General features: G+C 49.8%; 1 protein-coding gene and 2 long non-coding RNA genes across 3 annotated transcripts in view; 2 read left to right on the top strand and 1 right to left on the bottom strand.

Annotated features, from left to right (window-relative positions):
• LOC309518140 overlaps positions 1-3,187 on the top strand; it is a 178,407-nt gene extending 175,220 nt beyond the window's left edge. The window contains exon 2 of the long non-coding RNA XR_014213350.1: positions 2,141-3,187. This is a non-coding gene — a long non-coding RNA (uncharacterized lncRNA). The remainder of the gene's footprint in view (positions 1-2,140) is intronic.
• On the bottom strand, positions 531-16,257 carry LOC309518050 (2-acylglycerol O-acyltransferase 3-like). Its single transcript, XM_082197848.1, has 9 exons — positions 16,123-16,257; positions 15,796-15,897; positions 14,746-14,853; positions 10,756-10,826; positions 10,379-10,583; positions 8,824-8,995; positions 3,957-4,141; positions 3,222-3,421; positions 531-699 (listed from the first exon to the last, which is right to left on the bottom strand). Exons 2-8 carry the CDS (start codon positions 15,860-15,862, stop codon positions 3,267-3,269), a joined length of 963 nt encoding a protein of 320 aa, XP_082053974.1. The 5' UTR covers positions 15,863-15,897; positions 16,123-16,257; the 3' UTR covers positions 531-699; positions 3,222-3,266.
• Positions 15,791-16,371, top strand: LOC309518134. The gene is made up of 3 exons (XR_014213341.1): positions 15,791-15,875; positions 16,107-16,284; positions 16,353-16,371. It is a non-coding gene; the product is annotated as an uncharacterized lncRNA (long non-coding RNA).
• The last annotated feature ends 1,594 nt before the right edge of the window (positions 16,372-17,965 follow it).

The raw sequence follows: 17,965 nt of genomic DNA, 5'->3' as shown, positions 1-17,965 counted from the left end.
ACTTAGGCGACCCTTTAAAAATTAGCAGATGAAGGTGAATACGTCGAAACAGGGCTCTGTCCTGGTCTCTGATCTACAATTGACTTCTGACTTCTGCTCAGTGATTGAAACTAAGATCTTCACGTCAAATCTGACTATGGACTAATGTGAACTTTTCTCTACTCATGAATTCTTATCTCTAATACTGTAACGAATCATTGTATTGTACATATCCTTATGAGTTTGTAATCTTTGTTTCAGTTTGTAATCTCTATTTGAGTTTGTAATCCTTGTCAGAATACATACTTCTGAATGGATTAGTTTTTGTTACAATTGACTATTGATTTGCGAGTAGGGACCCCTCCCACTACTGAAACTTCTACTGGCCAGAGTTCTTGCTGCGCTTTTTTCTTGGTATATTTAATAACAAGAACTCCAACTTATTTAACGTCGTTCTCTACCGACTGAGCTTTCCCAGGTTTGTGGAAATCGTCAATTAGGGCAATAAAACCCTGTTGTATGAATGGAAAGCAATGGAAAAACACTGTAAATATCCAAACAAACTGTTTTATTTTGTACAGGAGGGTAAGACAAGAAATACAAAAGCGTAAATAAAGTGTTTCTGAGCCGCAGTGCTGGGCAGAGAAGGGGTGGCCATGATCCCAGAAGCAGAAGAGCACGAACTCAGACCTTTTCCTCTCAGCTGTCAATGGGCAACACCTGATAAAAGGAAAGACCGAAAATCATACTGTATACTCACAATATTGGCACAAGAGACGGGATGAGCAGAACTGAGCTGACATAACTGTAATGCCAAAAGGAAGGTAAAATATTTTCTCCAAGAGGAAAAGGCAGGCAATACACTGACACCTTGACTGACAGCTGACAGGTCATGGACTCAAAGGACTGTCTGTCACTCCACCTGTTTTATGGCAGGGCATGAAGTTTGAATTAAGCTTCTCTGAAATGAATTGTGGAGGGGAAATGTAACTTCTAAAAGGAGTTACATGCCTTTGTTTGGGGCTTATTCTTTCCTGGTTTAGAGGTTGAAACCTTATTGCAACAATAAAGACAAGGCTTAATAGCTGCTTCTTGCTTTCCTATATCTGGGTGCGGTCTCTTGATTTATCCTGACTGGTGGAAGGACCTCGCGGGGCGAGCTGCAACCAGGAATACCCAGATTTCAAGTCACCTTGGCAACCACGAAAGGACGATGGGGCTGAATAGCCGCTTTTTGCTGGCATTTATTTCTCTGACCTGCACGAGGACCTCGGGGGATAACAGTACCCAGATTTCCACTCAAAACCAGGGTGCAAACTGGGAGTTGCCTTGGGGCATGCACAGAGTGCACACGATGGGTGGGCAAAGGGGAATGCTGAACCGCGGCCCCTCTCTCCCATCCCCCTTTGGCCTGAGACTCCTGGCACTCTCCCCGCCCTTCCTCCACCTGACCCGGTCATCTCCTGAGTTGCTCCTGCAGTCAGAGAAGGGTCCTTGAGCCCCTTGGGCAAACAGATCCCCAAGCCCAGCTTAAAGGTCAAGGGACCCCTGACCATTAGGTCCAGTCGTGGCCGACTCTGGGGTTGCGGCGCTCATCTCGCTTTACTGACCGAGGGAGCCAGCGTACAGCTTCCGGGTCATGTGGCCAGCAGGACTAAGCTGCTTCTGGCGAACCAGAGCAGCGCACGGAAACGCCGTTTACCTTCCCGCTGGAGTGGTACCTATTTATCTACTTGCACTTTGACGTGCTTTGGAACTGCTAGGTTGGCAGTAAGCCCAGCTTACCCTCCCTCTTTTTCCTGGCCAAAGAGCAGGGCCCCTGTTAAGGAAAACTCTGGGTGTGAGGCTGCTCAGTCCCCCAGCCTGTCAGGCAGAGCCCGCGGGTCACTGTGGAATAAAGGAAGGAGTCCAGCCAACCAGAGCAAATAGCTGTAGACCAAAGTTTATTGCACAGTAGTTTCAAGGAGCAAATTTTGAACCCTGAGGATGGGGTGACAAAGACTTTTAAAACTTTCCCACCATATCCCAGAATACAGTTCGTACAGCATCATTGCTACATCACTGACATGTCACAAAAGGGGAGGGGTTAACCTTGGCAAACATGTCCAGACAAGTCCTTGGTACAAGATTAGCATAAGCAGACATGGCGGGCAAGACTCAGGTATAAGATTAGCATAGACAAATATGTCTTAAGTACCCACCACCCAAAAGTACAATAGAAGTTCCTTTGCATGTCTGGAGCCTGAGGCGAGTCAGGTGATGAGATTTGGCTTCCCTTGGCTAACAATGAGCCCAGCAATTGTCACCTCTGGGAACTTCCTGGAGTCCTTTTGCAAGGGGAATGATTTTATATTATTTTTAAAGCTAGGTAACTTCCCTGAGCTGTCAAGTTGAAAGGATACATTCAGGCATAATATTTGTAATATTTAACTTTAAAGATGTGCCCCCCCGTAATTTCCGTAACAGCCCCCATTTTCCGAGTAAGAGCTAGGCCTGCATGTCCAAATGATCTTTTCTCTTGCAGACAGGCAAGCTCCTAGCTGCTCACCCGGAGGGCATGTGGGCAGCCCCCTCAAGCCAGTGCCATGGATCCAGGGCCTGTCAGGAGCTCGGCCTACACCCGAGTAGGACCCTGGCAGAGAAACATGCCCGACTGGTATGTTCTCTCCCTCCTGATCGATCGTTCGGGAGCTTCAAAAGCTTTCTTCAGCCCAGACCGATGCCAACCGACACCGGCACACTTAGGGATCCGCAGAGTATGCACATCATGCGTAACAGAACTCAGCATTTTGGCTAATCTACTTTATTTACATATAAACACACACGGAGCACTGCAACATGGCTCCCTCTCTTTCTAGCATCAGACAGCAAAGAGGAAGAACAAAGGACAATAGTCCCATTTCACGGAACACAAACATCCTGTCTCCGTCACTTCCCACTCTGTGGAGTCAAAACATACACCGTCATGTAAAAGACAACAATCCCATGACTGCAATCATGGGTCAGGTATTCTAACAGGGGCCACGATCTGCTTCTCTGGCTGCCGAGCCCTGCAGACCTTGCCTTCATAATGCATGTGTGAATGAGACAACCAGCCTTGGGCTTCGCAGGCGGGCACAAAAAGGGGGTTCGGGCACCAAGGACCCAAGATCAGACATCAGGCACGGCGCCTTTTATTGGAAACGGTGTATACAGACGGGGGTGGGGGGAACAAAGTCTCCCACGTGTCTCCCCCCCATCACAACCTTGTGTCCCCTGATGCTGCTTCGGGTCAAGCCTGGGTCCCTCTAGGTGATGAGGAGCTGCTGGGAGGCCGGGAGGCCGCAGGATTCTTTATGGGCATCAAAGAGCTCCTTCAGGGCCTCGATGTAGAGAGCATGGAAGCTGTTCACCTCGTCCTCGGTGGGGCGCGGGCGGAGCGGGACTGGGATAGGCTTCCCCACTGCAGGAAGGAGAAGAAGCATGGACAGTTGGGGGGTCTGCTCTGCCCCTCGCCCCCCACCCATGGCAGCCAGGGCATCCCCACCCCAGCAGCTTTGCACTCTGGCCTTGGGTTTCAGGGTGGCTTAGGTGCAGGAATGGAGGGGACCCCAGGGTCATTTAGCCCAACCCCTTGGTTAATGGCCAGCCAACCTCTGCTTAGAAACCTCCAAGGAAGGGGAGAAGGAAGTTGGTGTGTGTGTGCATGCACACACGCAATCGCAGCTCCCTCCATAGCAAGCCCCATAAAACGAGGCGGCTCGTTTGATTTCTGCATTGCAGAGGGGTTGGGCTAGATGACCCTTGGGGGTCCCATTCAACTCCACAGGTCTCCGATTCAGTTCGAAGAGAGGGCAAAAGGGAGATGCACCAGAACATGCTGTTTTGTATGATGCTGAAGAGTTTCTGGCTCTTTGCAAGCAGGTTGGTGAGTTGGGGGGATTTTGGGGTGCAGGGCGAAGGCTAAGGAAGGGATGGGGAGCCTTGTGGGTCCTTACCCACCACCGTGAGGGGGGCAGCCATGGGCAGGAGCCCCCTAGAGGTGCTGAAGAAGAGGCAAGGAGCGAAGCCGATCAGCTGCTTGAAACCGAGCTGGAGGCGGCGAACGAAGCTGCCCTCGGGGAACCGGATCAGTCGGTAAATGTCATTCTCCCCAAAGGTGTAAACAGGCACCAGGTCAGCCCTGCAAGGAGGAAGAGGAGGAAGAATTTACTTTCTGTTTTGAGAGAGGGAGAGACAGCATGTCGGTGCCCTCTCCCAGGTCGTTGATTTATTTTGCTGCTGTACAATAAATCGCTTCTTAGATTAGAAGGAGCTTCGTACAAGGGTTTCTCTGCATGGCTCAGATCCCTACACACATACACACACTATCTGTTATGCTCTGCTGAAGCCAGGAGGAGCAGAGCGGCGCATCAGAAGAGTCCTGGACACCAAAGCACTTCAGCAGTTCACAGTCAAAACAGAAGTTCAACAAAACAGGTTATGGCTCATAACTCACAGGTTATGGAGTCAGCCACCCAGGCGATGTGGCAAACTCTTGAGAGAGTCCATCACAGAACCACAGCAGGAGCCAAAATCAATGTTGCCAGAAGTTTGTTTGAGCTGAGGCTACGTCCAGGGGACAGCATCAGAGGACATGTGGCAAAAATGGTGGCTGTGTTATACTGACTGAGACATTTAAACGTGAATTTTCCAGAAGATTTGAAAGTTCACATTCTTCTGAGCTCACTAGACAAGAGTTATGACAATTTGTGCCTAACTCTAGAAGCCATGCCCCTTGCCGACCTAACGTTGTAGTTTGTCTCGGGTCGCCTGTGTGATGAGGAGGAACATCGGCAGAGAGAGGGGCACACTGGCCCAGGCAGTCCTGCTTCCAAGAGTGGGGGGCAGTGAAAGAGGACACCGTGAAGGCTTTTGCTACGAGACGTTATCATTGTGGCTCGGAGACCCACCTGCGTAAACAGTCCCAAGGAAGCTGCACAGAATGCCTCCAAGGCCGTTGCCCCGGGCAACCAGATTAGGGGAACGGACCGGTGTGGGAACGTATGGAAAGGTCCCAGGGGAACTGACAGAGACACAACGTCACATCATTTGGCGGTTTCCATGGGAACGGTGAAGGACAGGGACCAGAGCAATGTACAGCGCTGGGTGATCGAATGCGGAACTGCAGAGCTGTTTCTGAAGGAAAAACAGTCGCTCTTGCCAATGGATCCAAGAGACACCTGACAACTGTTGGCTGTTTTTGTTCCTTTTTTGCAGGCTGAACTGGAAGCATTTGTGGTCCCAGGGATGTAATGCTGTCTATTGTCTGTGTCTTCTTTAGTTAGAGATGGGTTTAAGGTTTGCTTTGAGAATAATGCATGCTCTATTTCCAGGGGCGGGACTGGAACACTGAACAGCATTCAGTGTTAAATGTCAAAACAGGCTATTCTGGAAACATCTCAAGCAGGTAAGGGTAACACTGGGTCAGCACAAGCACAGTGTGCAAATGTTCCCACTCACTATATGTGTCATCATTTGTGGCACAGGAGGATGTCCCACTGCAATTGGGGATATGTGAGAAAAATACCAGGGTGCACTGAGGGATGCAAAATGAAGTCATGTGCTAAGTTCCTGGATTGCAGAGCATGCAAGAAGGCAAAGGTAAAAACGAGCAGTTATCCTAGGTCTGACAGGGTAACCAAGAAACCTTTTGAGTTGGTTCATGCAGATATTTTGGCCTTATGCCTTTTTGCAAGTCTGGGTGCAGCTAAATAGGTTTTAACCTTGACAGATGATTACTCCAGAAACAGCTGGGTGATACCTCTGAAGGACAAGGGTGAAGCTGCCACCATGCTGAGGGAGTGGGTCACTGCAGTGGGACTCCAATTCTCACTGAGGGTTTGCAGTTTCCAATCAGACCGCGGTGGAGAGTTCACTGGGTCTGCGTTGCAGAATTACGTTCGCCAGAAAGGGATATGTCACAGGTTGACGGTTCCGCATTCACCACAGGAAAACGGGGTGGCAGAAAGGCGGAACAGAACGCTCCAGGAAGCGGTGGAAGCGATGCTTTTCGACTCAGGCTTACCACAACGCTTCTGGGCAGAAGCTTGGGAAATGGAGAATTTCACTCTGAATTGTTCCTACAACTCTGTTGTAGGGGGCGCACCCTATTTTCTCTTGCATGGTAAGACACCAAAGGTACATTTCTTTCGTGTGTTTGGGTGTGAGGCTTTGGTTCTTGTGCCGAAAGCTAATGCAGGAAGGGTGGCCCCAGGTCCCAGAAAATGATCTTTTGTGGGAATGAGCCAGGGACAAAGGGGTGGAGATTTGCTTATCCAGGCAACCAGTCACAGGTTCTAGTCAGCAGGAGTGCTGAGTTTTGTGAGCAAAGTGGGTGGACAGGCATCCATGGGAATCCTGACATTCTCTCAGTTTGCTTGACTCTGCTGAAGAGGGAGAGTTAGTAACTGAACCTGCTGAGCATCAGGTCCCTGACCAGGAGCAGGAGAGGAATGGCCATATCCAGTTCCTACCAGTCCAGCTAAGTTCAGAAGACGCAGTAAGTCAGAGGGGGAGTCTGTTGAGGACAAGGACACACGTGCTGGTCCCAGTACCTCAGGGTAAGAGGGGGCATCTGATGTAGTGCCAAGGCGTTCTACACGCACTACGAAAGGGAAGCCACCCAAAAGGTTCTCAGTCACTAGCGGGTGGGTTGGTTTGGCTCAATGTGAACCAGAAAGTTTTGAGGAAGTGCAACAGTTGCCTCAGGCAGAAGCCAGGAAATGGCATGAGGCAATGGAGAACGAGTTGAACTCAATGAAGTCTCTAGGTGTGTTCTCCACCACAACACTGCCGGCAGGTAAACAGGCCATGAGCTGTCATTGGGTTTACAGAATTAAACCCATAGCAACAGGAGCACCACAGTACAAAGCTAGGCTAGTAGCTAGAGGTTTCATTAAGAGAAAAGGGCTGATTACACTGAAGTGTATGCTCCAACTTCTAGGAGTGAAACTCTGTGCCTGCTACTAGCAGTTGCTGCCCAGATGGGTTGTCAGGTACATCATATTGATGTGGATGTTGCTTATTTGAACTCTGATCTGAAGGACGATCTGTACATGCTACCTCCTCCAGGGTTCAATGGCAATAAGCCAGATGTAGTGCGGAAGTTACAAAAATCCATCTATGGCCTCAAGCAATCGGCCAGAAACTGGAATTTGTGTCTGAATGAAACTTTGGAAAGTATGAGTTTCCGGAAGAGTCTTGCAGATAGCTGCCTGTACCTGAAGGGGTATTGGGAGAAAAGCAATAACAAACCTAGACAGCATCTTAAAAAGCAGAGACATCACCTTGCCAATAAAGGTCCGTATAGTTAAAGCTATTATTTTCCCAGTAGTGATGTATGGAAGTGAGAGCTGGACCATAAAGAAGGCTGATCGCCAAAGAATGGATGCTTTTGAATTCTGGTGCTGGAGGAGACTCTTGAGAGTCCCATGGACTGCAAGAAGATCAAACCTCTCCATTCTGAAGGAAATCAGCCCTGAGTGCTCACTGGAAGGACAGATCCTGAAGCTGAGGCTCCAAGACTTTGGCCACCTCATGAGAAGAGAAGACTCCCTGGAAAAGACCTTGATGTTGGGAAAGATGGAGGGCACAAGGAGAAGGGGACGACAGAGGACGAGATGGTTGGATAGGGTTCTCGAAGCTACCAGCATGAGTTTGACCAAACTGCGGGAGGCAGTGGAAGACAGGAGGGCCTGGCATGCTCTGGTCCAGGGGGTCATGAAGAGGCAGACACGACTAAACGACTAAACAACAACAACAACCTGAAGGGTTCAGGAGAGACAGAGGAGCTAGTGTTGGTGTTTGTTGATGACACCATACATGTGGCTAAGACTGGTAAACCGGTGCAAGGTTTTGCCAAAGAACTTGAAAAGCATTTTAAACTCAAGAACCTAGGACTGGTAAAGGTGTACCTAGGCGTCCAGGTAGATAGAACCGAGCACGAAAGTTTCTTTCTCAGTCAGAAACGCAAGATTGAGCAGTTGCTTGAGAAGCTCAAGATGGCTGAGTGTGCAGTGGTCAGAACACCCATGGAAACGAGCTATGTGAAAGACAGTCAGCTCGGGGAATGTTCTGAGTTCGAAAACACTGAGATCTTTCAGTCAGCTCTAGGGAGTTTCCCAATGGAGCAGACCAGACATAGCATTTGCTACAAATCTGCTCAGCAGGGAAGCTACAAAGCCAGTGTGACTGCCTGGAATGGCATAAAGAGAGTGCTGCGGTATCTGCAGGATACCAAAGATTTCTGCCTTAAATTGTCAGCTGAGGGTGACACACAGCTCACATGCTGAACTGACAGTGATTGGGCAAATCTTCGGGACAGGAAATCAGTGTCTGGGTTGGTAGTGAAGTTTGGAGAATCTCTAGTTGGGTGGAAGTCCTGAAAGCAAAGTCTCATTGCGCTTTCCTCTACAGAAGCTGAATTCAGTGCGTTGTCAGAGCTTTGTAGGGAACTGGAATTCTACAAGTGTTTGGTCCAAGAGATCTGTGGGGAGTGTTGCTTGCCCATCACCGTTTGGGAAGACAATCAACCCTGTTTGAAGTTGGCAGAGTCTGGACAGTTCAAGACCAGAACTAAACATTTAGACATACGTTTCCAAAATGTATGTCAGAGTGTCCAGACAGGCTTAGTAAAGCTGAAAACGGAGGGGAAATGTAATAAAAAATTACACAGCATGGATGGGCAGGGATCTTCAGTCCTCGCAATTGCTCATTGGGGCAAAATACACTGGGAAGCACAGCCATGCTCACGAGGCCCGAGATATTGCTGACCTGCACCCAACATGCCCCCCGGACCCCCGCTTGCCCCCTTGGTGCCCCTACCCATGTTGCAGCGCCAGGCGCACGAAGCCCTTCCTCCTGTGAAGGCGGACGCGCTGCTCTCCGGGGGCGGTGTCCAGCATCTCGGACACGCCCCCCACCACGATGACCACCGCGTGCCCGGGGGGGCCACTCAGGAGGAAGTCAAGGGACCTTTTGTTGACCGGGACCAACCCTGGAAGTGGGAGAAAGCAAACATTCTTGTGGGTGTGAAACATTTCCAGGGGTTCCCCGCTTTGCAGGGGGTTGGACTAGAGGACCCTCGCGATTCTCCTCCAACTCTGAAATTATGCGAGTCTATTCAAGGGCAAAAGGATCGCTGGCAAAGGATCAGTGCGTCTGGAAGTGGTTGGAGGAGAGATGGTGGCTAACCGATTGAGGTTAAACAAGACAGAAGTACTGTTTTGGGGGGCAAAGGGGGCAGGCAGGTGTGGGGGACTCCTTGGTCCTGAATGGGACAACTGTGCCCCTGAAGGACCAGGTGCGCAGCCTGGGAGTCATTTTGGACTCACAGCTGTCCCTGGAGGCACAGGTCAGTTCTGTGTCCAGGGCGGCTTTCTACCAGCTCCACCTGGGACGCAGGATGAGACCCTACCTGCCCCTGGACTGTCTGGCCAGAGTGGTGCATGCTCTGGCTATCTCCCGCTTGGACTACTGCAATGCGCTCTATGTGGGGCTACCTTTGAAGGTGACCCGGAAACTACAACTAATGTAGAATGCAGCAGCCAGACTGGGGACTGGGAGACCACATACCACCTTTCCTGAAAGACCTACATTGGCTCCCAGTATTTTTCTGAACACAATTCAAAGTGTTGGTGCTGACCTTGAAAGTCCTGTGGAACGACCGCCCATCAGATGTCAAAGAGAAAAACAATTACCGTAGATTACGGTGTATTAGGCGACTGGGCAGCTGCCAATTCAGGGGGTTGACTAATAGGCCCAGTCTTATACGCGGCAGCTTTGCTGGGCAGCAACAGTGGGTGGCACGCTCCACACCACACTAGGAGGAAGCCCCCCAGCAAAGCCAGCTTAGCATTGCTGGGCAGCTTCCTCCCGGCGTAGAGCCTGCCACTCGCTGCCGCTGCGCAGTGAACCCATACCCAGCGTATAAGACGAGCTGTGACTTTTGGGGGAATTTTCCAGGATTAAAAGGTCGTCTTATATGCCAGAATCTACGGTATCTGACTTTTAGGAGACCTCTGAAGGGCGCCCTGTTTAGGGAAGTTTTTAATGTTTGGTGTTTTATCGTGTGTTTAATATTCTGTTGGATGCCACCCAGAGTGGCCGGGAAAACTCAGCCAGATGAGCGGGGTATAAATAATAATTATCATCATTTGCACAAACAAATGCCCCTTTTCATTTGCACAGGAGCGAAGAATGGGAGGAAAAACAGACATTCTTGCTGGGGAATTCTATTCCCAGGGGCACTGGGAGGGCATTCCTGAGACGGGGTGGTTCCCCCCATTGGATGGGTCAGGCAGGGTTCTTGAAGATGGTCCTTAGGGGAGGGGCCACCCCACTTCCCCACCCCCACCATTCGTCGCCCCATTGGCCTCACCTGAGCTCATCATGTACTCCCGGTAGACGGGAATGCGGAAGAGCCCTGCGAGGGCGGCCAGGCTGGGGCGGAGGCCAGGGAAGGTGCGGGAGAAGCCCGTGGCCTCGGTGCAGAAGGCGGAATAGGCCCCCGTGCAGATGATCCCGTGGGGGTGGGAGCCCAGGATGTAGTTCCGCGTCGGGGGCAGCTCGGCCGTCTTCACCAGCTGCAAGGCAAGAGGGGCGAGGCCTTTGGCATTTGGACCCCCACCTGAATGCCACATTCAGAGGCCAGCAGCCTTTGACGGCCGCCGCCTCCTGCTTCTCCGTGATCTGGTCTCCAGGGGTTCCAGAGACCCTGGGCATCCTTCGGGAGCCCTGCCAGCCCCCTTCTCATACCTTGATGGGGAAATAATCCCGGTGGAACTCACAGACTCTGCAGCGCCTCATCCAGTCACAGCGGCGCCCACCTGCAAAGACAAGGGTTCAGGCAGGGGATGGAATCAGAGAACTGTGGGGTTGGAAGGGGACCCCCAGGGGTCATCCAGCCCAACCCCCGGCAACGCAGGAATCGCAGCTGAGGAATCCTGGCAGGTGACCACCCGACCTCTGCTTAAAAATTCATTTAATTATGACTTGCTGGTGTTTAATTTTAGCGTTTATTATTAGATTCTAATGGATTATTGCATATTGCTTTACTCGGTGTAAGTCATTTTAAAGTTATTGTGACTTTTTATGTAGGATCTGATTGTTACTATTAATACTTGATGTTTTATTATTATTGCGTGTGTGTGTGTTGGAAGCTGCCCAGAGTGGCTGGGGCAGCCCACCCAGATGGGCAGGGTATAAATAAAATTATAATCAATCAATTAATCAATCATGAGGAGCAAGATGCTCCTTGGGGTCCCTTCCAACTCTGATTCCATGTTATATTTTGGGGAGGGTTCTTTTGATTCGTGTCAATTACAGGATATGTGTTTTTTATAGCAAAATTTAATAAATAATGATAAATACATAAATAAATGCAGCTGATTTTTCTGCCCTCCAGAGAGAGAGAGAGAGAGAGAGAGAGAGAGAGAGAGAGAGAGAAATGAAATGCCTTCTGCCATTGTCTCATCTATTGGAAGCTGTCTTGGAAAATACCGTATTTTTCGCCCTATAGGATGCACTTTTTCTCCTCCAAAAATGAAGGGGAAATGTGTGTGCGTCCTATGGGGCGAATGCAGGCTTTCGCTGAAGCCTGGAAAGCGAGAGGCATCGGTGCGCACCGACCCCTCTCACTCTCCAGGCTTCAGGAAACTATCCGCAAGCCTTGCAAGCCTGGCGGGAGTTCCCACGGGCTCACAAGGCTTGCGGGCAGCAGCCTGCAGCACGGGACGCCCTCCGGAGGACGCCTGGAGAGCCCCAGCGCCAGCCCCACAAGCTCCGGGGACAGCGGGGAGGTGCAGCGCACCATCCCACTGTCTCCCGACGTGGTTTGGAGGCTGGCGGTGGGGAGAAGAGTGCTTCTCCCCGCTGCCGGCTCCACAAGCGCCTGGGGGGAAATAATTCCCCCCCTGACTTCCGGGTTGGCGCCATCGCCGAATGGCGGACTCCCTCCGAGCTCCGGAGGGAGTCTGCTTGGCAGGGGCTGGGTCCTACTGCGCCGGCGACGCGGGGACCCTTAAAAACCACGGGCACGGAGCCCGTGGACATGGGTGACTCGGCTGGCACCGTTAGCGCCCTCCCGACTCGTGAAGGAGCCTTTTTAAAGGCTTCGGATCGGGTGCCGGGGAGTGGCGTGGTGCTGTGAGTCCTCTGCTTTCCCTGCCGAGCGAAGCTGCATGCCATTCGACGGAGAGCGCTGACTTCTTCCATTGGAAATTTGGACTATTAACAACAACCCGTGAGTAATTGGGAAACCGGGTTTAAAAGGAGAAAAAAAGAAATTTTTTTCGGATTCGGTACGAGCGGGGGTGATCCAAAAAGGAAGGCAATCCCCCCCCCTACTGTAAACATTCTAAAACAAGGACTGAGTAACCAAGGTCAAAAGGAGAAGCATATCTTTGATAAAAATTATTAATTCCACGATGGGAAATTATAAGAACTGTGCTGGAGGAGAAAAGTGGAGGGTGAGAAGGAAAAGGCAACACCCCCTGGGAACCGGGGCGATTTGCAGAGCCTGGTGAAGAGAGACGGAGACTTTGACAGCTGTCAAAGTAGCTGTCAAAGTTGGAGAATATAAAGAGGACTTTGTTATGAGGACTTTGCTGGTTAATTTTGTTACAATTTGCTATAATTTGGATATAAACTGTCGAAAATAAAGAACAACAACTTGACTTTTGGATTAGAGAAAACAAAGTTACTACAATCCCCCTAGAGGGGTTTCGGGACATTACAAGAACGGTCGTAAGTGGAAAAATACTCTTGGAATCGCACAGGACTTGTTATCTCCTGGGAAAGCTGCAAAACTGAAACAGTATTTTGTCTACAGAGGTGTTTATATTAAAGGAGACAATAGAATTTTCTATTGAAGAAAGGAAGGGACTGGACGTAAGTTTTTGTTCCTGAACAACAATAACCTCTGTAGAGGCACCAGATTTCTGAATTAGAACGTTTTAGCAGCTGAACAGGACAAGAAACCTGAGAAAGTGAGGAATAAAAAGGACAAAGGACTGACTACGAAATGGAAAGAACAATGGGAGGAGCCGTAAAGATCAAGGGAATTAAAGGCCTTTTTTAGATTGGACGTTGGAAGTTAAATATCACTAAAATAAATAAATTAAAAGAAAACCGGAAAGGGGAAATTGGGGAGAAACCTGGTCATGGATTTGAGACCTCCAGGTCGAAAACATACAGACTGATGGACATGGGGAATTCAAACCGGGGAAGGGGGGGGGAGATTTGGAATCCAAAGGCTGTGTAACTATTTTTTGAAATTTTTTTTTATATATCTTTTATCTTCTATATCTTTATATAACTCTTGTATATCATTTTATTTTGATTGGACGTGTTTAAAAAAGGGAATTCGTGGAAGGAAACTGGGGCGGATCTTGGGGAAAAATCTTTTTTCTTTTTCTGTTAATGATATGGGATGGTGGTAAGACTGTATAATTCAAATTGGATAGTGGGTTAAACAAATTAAGTTTTAAATTGGGAGCGAGAGCTTGTAGAACCAAATTACGGTAATGAAAGGGGAATATGGTTGGGAGGGGGAGGGGGGAGTCCCAGAAAGTTGGCAATGAAAGTAAGGCTTTAAGTTTATTTTATTTTTTATTTTTCTTTGTATCTCTATATCTTTTGTGTTCTGAAAATTTAATAAATATGATTTAAAAAAAGGAAATAATTTTTTTTTCTTTATTCCCCCCCCCCAAAAAAAACCTAGGTGCATCCTATGGGCCGGTGCATCCTATGGGGTGAAAAATACGGTAGATAACAGTAAATAGCAGTGAGGAAAACAGGTTTGGGATGGTTGCAAGCTGCCCCAGGGGAAGGGGGTGAGTTGGAGGAAGAGGGGCTGGGCGAGGCAGCAGCTCCCGCTGTGTGGGTCTGGGTGTGGGACTCAGCACCCTTCTCAGACAAGGAGAGGCGCCTTTCACCTGACCTCCGGGTAGGGTTGGGGGCAGTGCCAGATTTACCTATAAGCTAAACAGGCTATAGTTTAGGGCCCCAGTCGCTTGGGGGCCCCGAAAAAATTAAAGGAAAAAAACCTGGATGCACATATCCGAAATATAAGATAAAAAACAAATAAAATAAACCCTACCTACAGGAACAGTGCTTTGTGTTGTGTAGGCTCCTGTTCCCTAAAATATCCCTGGTTCGCTCATTTCTATATATAGGGTACCTACGATCTGCATCTGGGACGCGGGTGGCGCTGGGGGTAAAACCACAGAGCCTAGGACTTGCCGATCAGAAGGTCACGGTTCGAATCCCCGCGACGGGTTGAGCTCCCGTTGCTCAGTCCCTGCTCCTGCCAACCTAGCAGTTCAAAAGCACGTCAAAGTGCAAGTAGATCAATAGGTACCACTCTGGCGGGAAGGTAAATGGCGTTTCTGTTCGCTGCTCTGGATCACCAGAAGTGGCTTAGTCATGCTGGGCACATGACCCGGAAGCTGTACGCCAGCTCCCTCGGCCAATAAAGCGAGATGAGCACCACAACCCCAGAGTCGGCCACGACTGGACCTAAGGATCAGGGGTCCCTTTACCCTTTACCTTACGATCTGCATGGACTGGTTGCATGGCTTGAGATACTTATTAGGTCCGTCAATTACCTTATAGCATATATTCAACACAAAAAACAGCAACAATTTGTTGTGGACAAAGGACAGCTGGACATATAAAGGGCCCCTTCAGTAGCTTAGGGCCTCATCAAACCCCAATCCAGCCCTGGTTGGGGAGAATCGAACTCACCTCTCTCTGGCGTATCCCAGTCGAAGATCCACCAGGCGAAATACAGAACGCTTATAGGCCAGTAGGAGGTGAAGAGCAGGTAGACCAGGAGAACGGAGAAAAGGGAACCTGGGGGGAGGAGAGGAAAGGAGATTGTGTGGAATCTTGTTATTATGTTGTATGCTGCATATGTGATTGCAAAATTCTGATTTGAAAAACCAAATAAATAAATTTATTTTTTTTAAAAACCAATATCACAATGTGGACTTCAAACCAGTTTTGGATCATATATCGATATATCTTCCAACTCTGAGTGCAAGAGCAGCACTCCCCCCTCACTGGGATTCAGAGGCTCTGCCTGGGACCACAACCCCAATTTCATGGGACCCCCGAGGATGTGATCTGAAGCCCCGCTTAACCCAGAAGAACATTTTAGGTTGGAAGGGGCACCCCAGGGTCATCTAGCCCAACCCCCTGCGGTGCTGACTCCCTAGTCCAGGCACACCTGGCGGAAAGGTGCTTTGAAAAGAAGAGGGGGTTTGGCTTTTGGGGGAGGGGGGTGAAATAAAAAAAAAAAGGTCTTATATATATAATACACGCACTCAGATTTCTGCTGTAGACCACCCCTTTCTGTGATGTAGTCATGATGTTACTGGGGGTGGACTTGGACTCCAGGGTGGCCAATTTAAAATGAATATATAAAGTCGGGTACACCTTGGTTCGGGGTCCTCCTCCTTCTCCTGCGTGTGAAGGGGGCTCCCTGTTGCAACAGATCAATAAAGATCAGACTAGCTGCTTTGCTTCTCAATATTCTCTGCTTGGCCTCTGTTCTTTTCTCCGACCGATGGAGAACCTGCAAAGGACTCCATAAGGGCTCTTGTGTCCCCCATAAGGAAATACGGGCATATTTACGTTTCTTACAGGGGCCTGGCCTGCCAGAGGACCCCCCAAGGGCCATGGCTCCAGGAAGAGGAGGAGGCCAAGCTGCCCCTCTTCCCTGAGCACCCCCTGCCCCTCTTCCCTGAGCACCCCCTGCCCCAAAGCTCCCTCCCACCCCAGCCCCCAACTTACCAAAGAAGAAGAAGATGAGGACCCACTGGAAGACGCTAAGCGCCTCCAGGTGCTTCTGCAGTGCCATCTTCTGACCCTGGGTCTCAGGAAGAGGAAGAGATCCTGGGGGGGGGGAATCCACAGGGGGGGTTGTGGGGGGATCTGCAGCAGGACTGCAGCCAGGAGGGGCCCCTGCCTTGGCAGAAGGGAGAGCGTGAAGACACAGGTGTGTTCAGCACAGGTGGCCTCTGACCTGGATCCCCAAGCCCAGCTGCCCCCCTTCAGCCGTGCCCTCAGGAAGGGGGCGGCATGTGGGGCAGGAGGAGGAGGAGGAGGAAAGAGGCTCACTTGTCCAGGAGAAGACGTTGTCTTGCCCGCGGCTGCAATGCACAAGTCTCTCTCTGCCACCTGCTCTTTGGTCCCCAGGTGAGTTGGCAATAAGGATGCTGCTGGCACTCAGGTGAGGCAAAGGGGACCTGGCTGAGCTCTCCTCCTCCAAAAGGAGACAAGGTGTATCATTTCATTCCTGATCTTAAAAAGGTCAAGCCCAGTGGCTCCCAAACTGGGCGTGCCCAGAGGACCTTCAGATTCGTTTCTTTTGACTCCCAGCCCTGCCTGGCACCTGTCTTGCTGGCCCTCGGCTCCCTCCCCTTGGCCCTCATCCCAGGGCCGCCCCGCCCTCTTGGCCCACGAGACAAAGGTTGGGGTGCCAGGATCGATTGCCCCATCTGCCTGCCTCCCTTCTCCAAACCACGGAGGAAACTGCGCTCTAGGAGATCATCATCATCATCATCATCAAATTTTATTTATATCCCCCCCTCCCCAGCCAAAGCCGGGGTCAGAGCAGCATAAAATGCCATAAAAAGCAGGGAAGAACCGTTTTCAAAACAACAGATTTATTTCAAAAACAGTGGGACTTCTGGTAGAACCATAAAGCGGTATAGTTGGAAGGGACCCCCAGGGGTCATCCAGCCCAACCCCTTGCAAAGCAGGAATCACAGCTTTGGTGGCACAGTAGCTCTAGGGAAGCAAGAGTGCCTCTGAGCAGGTGAAGAGTGCTCTGAGGATCCGCAGCTGCAGCTGCCTCCCTTTCAAAGGGACCAAGCGCAGCTCCTCCTGATGGCCTTTAGGTGTCCCTGGAAGAAAGACAGGGTGAGAAATCACTAGGGTTTCGGAAGCACCCTGTGGGTGGGGGTGTTGGGGGGCAGTTCAAAGGTCGCCCCCTCCTCCTCCTCCTCCTCCTCCCTCTCCTGCCAGGCAGGGCAGTGAGGTCCAAGCTGACCTGAGCCTGGCGGGGGCAGAGGTAGAAATTACGCAAACCTTTTTCCTGGCAAGGATATTGCTTCCTGCCTCAGGGCAGGGCAGCCTCTCTACAAATTAGCATTTATATATCCAAATACTTTCCTCCAGAAATCTGTAAGCATCAGACATTGCATAAGCAGACGCTTCAAAGAGGCATTCTCCTTTTGGCACCTCCAGCAAGACGTCCTTGTAGATCATCCCTTTCTATACTGATGTATCGGAGCCCAATATTACTTTTTGGTTGTATAAGATGTAGTTTATAATCTAATGGCACATTAGGAAGGTAAAACACTGGTTTACAAAAATATATATCAAGAAATCAAAACAATCCAATAAAAACATGAACACCCGCAATTAAAATTCACAAATAAACATCAGAAGCCTGGAGGGCCTTCGAAATTCTGGGCCTGTCCCTGGAAAATCAAGACCCTTGGAGGATATGGCAGGAAACTCTTAATCTCAAGGTCGTGGGTTCGAGCCCATGCGGGGCCAAAGGTTCCTCTCTTTCATTTTTTCATTTTCAATTTTACAAAGAATCAAAATACAAGCATCATATTTTCTTTGACTCTCTCCCCCCCCCCCTTTGTGGACCCTTAGGTTACAATTTTTGTCCTGCATCTCCTCCCTGACTCCAATTATTATAAGTCCTTACTCCAATCCATGATTCGAATTTTTACTACATGTTTTCTGTCAAACCTACGAGGGATTGTTGTTGTTTACAATAATTTTTTTTTCAAATGCATTTTAAACTCTCCCCATTCTTTATTGAAATTTGATTCTTGCTGGCTCCCGATTCTTCCGACAAATCCTGCATTGCGGGGGGTTGGACTAGATGACCCCCAGGGTTCCCTTCCAGCTCTACAATCCTATTAGTGTTCATAAGTTGCCC

The sequence above is a fragment of the Podarcis vaucheri genome (genome assembly GCF_965113315.1).
Source record: "Podarcis vaucheri genome assembly, chromosome: 13".
Classification (NCBI taxonomy): Eukaryota; Metazoa; Chordata; class Lepidosauria; order Squamata; family Lacertidae; genus Podarcis; species Podarcis vaucheri.
This window is presented reverse-complemented; position numbering and strand designations above follow the sequence as displayed.

Excerpts from the sequence above, each read along its gene's own strand:
- LOC309518050 (XM_082197848.1), bottom strand. The coding sequence starts at position 15,862 with ATGGCACTGCAGAAGCACCTGGAGGCGCTTAGCGTCTTCCAGTGGGTC. Across the intron at positions 14,854-15,795 it reads CCTCATCTTCTTCTTCTTTG|GTTCCCTTTTCTCCGTTCTC; the intron begins GTAAGTTGGGGG and ends TCCTCCCCCCAG. Across the intron at positions 4,142-8,823 it reads CGCCTGGCGCTGCAACATGG|GGCTGACCTGGTGCCTGTTT; the intron begins GTAGGGGCACCA and ends TCCTCCTTGCAG.